The sequence below is a fragment of the Salvia miltiorrhiza genome, chromosome 1 (assembly GCF_028751815.1).
Source record: "Salvia miltiorrhiza cultivar Shanhuang (shh) chromosome 1, IMPLAD_Smil_shh, whole genome shotgun sequence".
Classification (NCBI taxonomy): domain Eukaryota; kingdom Viridiplantae; phylum Streptophyta; class Magnoliopsida; order Lamiales; family Lamiaceae; genus Salvia; species Salvia miltiorrhiza.
The window spans coordinates 45,211,110-45,218,188 of record NC_080387.1 but is presented as its reverse complement, the minus strand read 5'-3'; the positions used below and the strand labels follow the sequence as shown (position 1 = coordinate 45,218,188).

The 7,079-nt window shown below is 33.8% G+C and overlaps 1 protein-coding gene across 2 annotated transcripts; it reads right to left on the bottom strand.

The window, feature by feature from the left end:
* Positions 1–1,806: 1,806 nt before the first annotated feature.
* LOC130985973 (derlin-1) lies at positions 1,807–6,477 on the bottom strand. Of its 2 annotated transcripts, XM_057909235.1 has the most exons (7): positions 6,161–6,477; positions 4,770–4,896; positions 3,443–3,516; positions 3,209–3,302; positions 2,763–2,891; positions 2,519–2,679; positions 1,807–2,145 (listed from the first exon to the last, which is right to left on the bottom strand). In XM_057909235.1, the coding sequence occupies exons 1-7, from the start codon at positions 6,175–6,177 to the stop codon at positions 2,028–2,030; spliced, it is 720 nt and encodes a 239-aa protein (XP_057765218.1). In that variant the 5' UTR covers positions 6,178–6,477; the 3' UTR covers positions 1,807–2,027. The 2 variants fall into 2 exon arrangements, with proteins under 2 accessions (XP_057765218.1, XP_057765210.1); XM_057909227.1 differs by having other exon boundaries at positions 1,807–2,679; positions 6,161–6,441.
* Positions 6,478–7,079: the final 602 nt, after the last annotated feature.

Sequence of the window (7,079 nt, the reverse complement as noted above, 5' to 3'; positions counted from 1 at the left end):
ATAGATGATGGGAATAAATGTCGTTCAATTAAATGTAGATTTAATTACATTTAATTAAGAATATATATATATATATATATATATATATATATATATATATATATATCATCCTATAAATTAGTCAACTTTCCAAATATAGATCAACTTTCCAAAAATAAATTGAGTAAAAGGGCGAGAAATTTTTTTGGCTAGATGGACCAGCTTTTATATATGTATAGATTCATCAAGTCAACGTTTGATTCAGAAATAAGGTGAAGCCCTCTGGATCGACGTCATCAAAGCCAAATTCAAGTCATCAAATCAAATACAAATCCAAGGAGATCAAGAAGGCGAACTTCCCTCCAAAGGTTTCAAGTAACATTTGAAGAGGATAATCAGAGGATTAAGTAGAGATTCGCAACCCGCATACAAATTCATCTCAATCCATATATTTTGGATTTGTACACATTTCTGTATTTCATTAAATTGAATACAATAAAATTTATGTTTACAACTACATCTAATAAGCTCTTTGAAATAAGCTTGGGATACACATGAGACAATCATTGCTGAAAAATTTAGAATGTTATAGCTACTTAAAATTTAATATATATGTGGTGTTATAGTTACAACTTTTTAGTCATGTGAAAATTACACAACTTGGTAAACATTTTTTACTACTTCGATCCTAAATACTTCCCCCGTCCTTATAAAAAAATATTTATTTTTAAATAATATAATTTTTAATAAAGTAGTTGAATGTGTTATGAGTGGAATAAGGATCCATTTTATTGTGAATAAAAAATTTACCAAATATAGATCGAATACATTTTATGAGGACGACCGAAAATGACAAATTGAATATATTTTATGAGGACGAAAGGAGTAATTTAATATCTTATAATGTGTGTAAGTTCTAGTTCTGTTAAGAATTATTGAAATAATTTAATTATTCATTGAGAGAATTTTCAGAATACTACTGTTATTTACACCAAAATTGCCTCAAGTACAATTAAAATCATTAAGAACATAAGTATATGATTGCATCAAAGTTAGGTAACTAAGTACTCCCTTCGCAAACTTGAGCAAAAAAAATTCGGCACAAGTTTTAATGAGTTACTTCCTCCGTCCCACTTATCTTACTTATCTTGGCACATTTACTTTGGGTAAAGAGATTAAGAATAAAGAGTTAATAGTATGTGAAAAAATGAATAAAAGGAAAAAAAAAATACAATATAAGAAAAGCGCTCAAGATTAGCGGAACATCCCGACAAAGAATACTGCTCAAGCTTCGCGGGATGGAAGGAGTATTTGTTATTGAACAATATTCACTTACCTAAGTTTGGGATAGAAGCTAGGCAAACTATTTGAGCGATATGGTGCAAAAATTAAAAAAAAATAAAAATTGAACATCTAAGTGATCAATAACTTCAGTTCAAAAAAAGAAACAAAAAAAAGACTTTGTGACATATATGTGAGATACATTTGACATACGGTACTAGTTTTGTTTCAATTCATTCCAAGTATGGGACGAGATGCTCTAGGGTCAACCATAGAATATTCATCTACATCCATCAAATGCAAAATCTTCGAACAATATCATAAGCATTTAAACATATTTAACTTGGAACCAAAACCCATAACTTTAGTTAAAAGATGATACAACTATACTCCATGTTTAAAATTTCAAATTTCGCACAATTGAGTCCGTCAAATTTTAAATTTGTGAAATAGTCCAGTCTGAATTTCAAAATTCACCAAATACTAACAGCATAAAATATCAAACATAAAAAGACGCAAAAAAAAAAAAAAAAAAAAAGCCCAGAATGGAAATGCATAATCTCAAATGAAATTCGTATAAATTAGAAATGCATTCCTCGGTAAGAAACTACAGCAAATAAATGCCACAGAATCTGATAATTAGATACCTGAGCCAGGAATACATCTAGTTCGCCATACTACATAACTCACTTTGGTTATCCACAGCTGTTTCAATAATTTGTGTGCCACCTACTTCCATCTACGCAGAAATTTGCAATAGAAGCGTGTTATCCACCAAGACGATACGATCTTCCCCTAAAAGCAACACCAGTAGCCCTATCTTGCTGCTGAGCGACACTGCTTGGCGGAGGAGCACCGATTCTCCACTTCATGACTTGTTTATGTCTAAGTATACTAGTCAAGGAAAGCATCACCAACCAATAAGAATATGCAATTGATTCAGTGAGAAATATGTCTGCTCCCAACTTCTGCTGTTTGGCCCATGTGTGGTTGACATAGTAACGATAAAGCCGAGACACGCCATGAGATTTTATGGCCTATAAGAAATCCATAAAGAGAAAACAGAATTAGATATTACCCTTTCTTGTTGCAACCGTATCTCCCTGCACAAGGCAAATTTCCAGGAAACAATAATGAGATGATTTCGCATTTCCAAATTGCAAGGTGGATCATTGGCCAATGTGTAAGCCAGCAAACATAAGCAAAAATTCTTGTTATACTTTGATATATCACATTGAAAAGCAACACAAAAGGATACATAAATGCAGGTGTCTTCAGTATGTTCTTCCCACCAGCAAGCGGATGCAGTACTGTTAAGAAGTAATAAAGATGCCCAGCTATAATGCCCAAAAGATCAGGCACAATTGGAGAACCAAAGATGACATCCAAGCAGAGCATGGCCCATGGCAAGTAAAATGCCTGTCATGAGGACCAGATTCTCGTAAGCACACGACACAATAAGAAATCATTGAAGTTCATAATCAACTAGGAAAGTGAAATACCTTAAGAGTCACAAGACCGTATAAGTTGATATTGGCATTTGGGAATTCTCTACTCCAGAGATAAAGAAGCATGAAAACGAGTGAAATCCCTAAGAAAGGGGACGAGAATATGGGGATGATAGACAAAACCTAAAATAGATGTAAAGAGGTAGAAGGTGTTAACGTGGTGAACCACAACCAAAATAGTCATGCAAAAACCTCCTAAAGTAGGTGGAGGGTAACTCAAGCTGAAGAGAATAATTATAGTATAGGAATTTTTAACCAGAAAGATAGGAGACAAATTTGGGGGGGGGGGGGGGGTGACCAAAATGATTACAAGCCTAATCTAACCAGATTTCACTGCAAGATATATTTTCTTTCAGATATTCTCTATGACAAAAAGAAATATATCTTGGGCATGCAAAAGCAAATTAAGCGGATGAGCATTCACACACAGTCACCCATACCAGTAGAGAGAGAGCTCCAAACAACATCATCCACAAGAAATCAGCTGTGCGTCTCTGAAATGGCCCATTTTCCAGTTGAACTCCGTATCTTGCACTAGAAAAACAAGAAGAAATGATTAACAGATTATTTTGAAAGGCTTCAACCTAGAAGCAGATGGAACAACTAAATTGCACAAGATTTTTTTTAACTGTTTTGACCGTGTCAAGATCTAATCATGGTTCAATGCGACCTACATCATTAAGAGCCGAATCCCAAAATTGATAGAAAACTTGCCAAGAAAAAAGAAGTTGGTAATTAGTCGCCAGACCTGTCGGCAAAATAAAAACAATATCAAAGATCTATATTTTATAAAATATTACTAAAACAGGTAAAGATTTATATCAATACTCCATATATCACCTCATATTAAGTTGAGTTTCGTTTAAAACAATGGGTTCTGCATGGACAATGAATGTCTATTGGCACTCTAAGGATTTCATTTCTGCTTACTAAGACAACTGAATATCAGAAGTCTGAATTTATTGGGAGGGCATGAGGACTTAACTGTTTGGTAAGCCATTCTGCTGCTTGCACCAAAAAAATTTGTGCATTGGTTGTATTCCAGTTTTTCTTAAAAGAAAATCTATGTTCATAGAAAAATGCATATAGAGCAAATGAATTTCAACTTCCAGGCCACGTGAGCCAAAATGTCCAGGATACCCTGTCATGTCCAATAATGGCTCTAACAGTAGTTATACGTCGTTTAACAATTTTATGATTGGTATTCTCCCCTAACATAGTATAAGTAAAAATGGACCATCAGATTTAAATATTGATATTCCTTCAGTAGCTACTGAATATAGTCATTTAGCAAACACGAGTAATTAAGTCATCAAGTGTGCTTAGTCCATTCCCAGAGGCCACATTGCAAATAGAATAACTGAATCAGTTGTTCCATACATCATTATTTCCAGCTATTTGACCCAAACTTTTGTATTACCAATAATTTGATTTTTTGCTCATATAGGAGTTCAAGGAGACATGGATACTTGCAGAGAGGTAGCACAGTGGGAGAGGGCGTTGGGTGCAGCACAGTTCAAACCACTAGATAATGATTAACCAACTCACTAAAACATCTTGTTCCAAAAAAAATAAGTAAAAACATAAAAACACCAAAACAGCAGATTGATTGTGACCAATTGGGGGGATAAGAAACTAAGATACAATCTTCCTCAAATAGTTTGTAATTGTCTCTTGGCCATGAATTAGATTGGCATGAAAGAGAGAATGCAGGACATACAAAATATTTAACTAAACTTGCTGATAACATTATTGCATCTATGAAATGACAAGTAAGCGTAGAAAAATAAAGATTAGACAACAGTCAAAAGAACAACTACTTTACTCAGCAATTTTCTCAACTCTATCGGAAACTCAAATGACAAATTAATATTAAATGATTTTCAGTCACATGCAACAATAAACTATAAATAACTGCCTGAACGACAGAATCCAATATAAACATTGTACACATCACAGATCTAAAGCAATACCATTTATACCAAGAAGTAAAATGTTTACCTGCCAATCCAAGATTGAGAAGTATGCAATGTCTGCAGGACTGAGTAGCCCAATTTGACATACAACAGTGACCACTAAGCATGCAGTCCCATAAGCTTTAGTTATAGGTGGAAGCGACTGATAAAATCTGTAAAAGAAAAATGAAGATTTATAACCATCATTATCTAAGATAAACACTTTCAACTAACTGGCAGTAACCAGTAGATCAAGACACCTTTACCAATCAGATCGAACGAAAATTTCATAGATTTCTTATAAAAAAGGGTAGTTCTATAATGATGAAAAATGAAGACAGGATTCCGAAACTTAATACAAAATGTAGCTGCACCAATTAAACTTGATATGCTCAATGCCCTAATAAGTACTTTAAGAAACTTCAAATGCCAAGGAAAATGGGACAAGACAGCTTTTTCAAGCAAAGAAGAATCCAGGATTCTTGAACCAATACTTTGCAACCACCTAGAATTGTAGAATATGAGTGTAGTCCAAAGTAGCATATGACATCAACTCATCAAGCAACCAAAAGCAGTTATAAATCTGCCCAATAGATGTTGTATGCGATTATTTTCTATATCTTGTGCAGACCAAATGCCTAAAGGGACAATTTGCAGCTTGTAAAAAACTGTAATGTTTCCTTATCTTTGTGGACAAATAGCATCTAGTTCAGCTCTAGCATCACTTATTTCCACCAATTGAATTCAGGACAACCATTATAGAGTGTGAACTGTCTTCCATTCTAGTCCACATTCAACCATTTTTAGTTCATGTTTGATGAAGATAATTTACCAGAATACACCAAATTAATTTCCCACGAGGTAACAAAACTTCAACAGGATAGTATCCAAGAATATTTTCCACTGAGGCATCAGTAGATGAATAACTTCTCCAAAACTTGTTCACGCACTAATTATACCACAATACCCTGCAATTTTTCAGTCTTCCTCCTCTCATTGTTTCAGTCTTATTCAGAGTCTCAGACTTCTTAACTTCAACATTTTAGCATCCAAAACGTCCTCAAAATTGCAGAATTAACCGAGTTACAACCTTAATGAGGAGGCATAAGTCGCATACATCTAGGTCAGCCTCTCTAATTGAAGCACATCCCGGAAAACTCTCTCTTTCTCTCTCGCACACACAAAACTAAACAGGACTCTATTCGGTAACATTTTACCTCAAAATCGAAAAAATTAAAGATGAACATCCAAAGAGAAACCGGAAATCTGAAAAATAAACCAACCAATTGCGAGGAGCCCATTTCCACAATACAAGCAGCAACTAACCCATTAATGGATACCTTTAATTACGAATTCTAGTGAGTCTTAAGCATAATATTCATAAAACTAAGCACAGCAATATCACGCACAGAGAAAGAGAAAGAAAATTGAAATTACTCAGCAGGGGAAGACATGATGAATCTAGAAAACGAGTTCGATCGAACAGATAACCAGCAGCATAGACGATCCGGCCAAAATCGGAAACTGAAAATTTTTCAGCGGGCGCGTATAGGGTGTTAGAATAGTGCAGGGAGAGGATTTGCTTAACCAAGAAGGGAGAGAGAGAGAAATTAATAAATGAGACGAATTCCAGGTTGTGTAGTAATACCCAGAACCTTCGTATTATCGTATACGTTGTTCTTGACTGAATATTAAAAAAAAAAATAAGATCGATATTAACAATAACTTTCCATTTACAGAAATTATTATTATTATTATTATTATTATTATTATTATTATTATTATTATTATTATTATTATTATTATTATTATTATTATTATTATTATTGTGCGAAGAAAGAGAGTTGATACTCAGCTTCTCGTTTGGAAACTAGGTGCGTTTACTTTTGGTATAAGGAAGGGATGAAATATGTACATATATATACTAGGTGCATTTGGTATTAAATATGTACATATATATAGTTTTAATTTTACTTTTTTTCTTATTTTTCATTTTTTTTCATCGATTTTTCGGTTATTTCGGCTTTTCCGTTTGATTCGATTTTTCTTTTCCTAAAAATTACAGTTTTACGATTCATTTTATTCGATTAATTCGGTTCGATTCGTTTTATTTTTAAACCAAATATAAATTTGATTTGGTTTGATTTGATTTTGACAAAAAAATCGAACCGAAAATCAAATGCACAATCCTAACTTTATGAGAAGTGAATAAATATATTACTCTCTCCGTCCCATAAGAGTATGCCTTTATTTCTATTTTGGGACGTCCCATAAGAATGTGCATTTGTCATTCTTTGACACTACCCCACCACTAACTCCTTAGAGCATCTCCGGTGCGGCCTCCCCGCATCGGGTC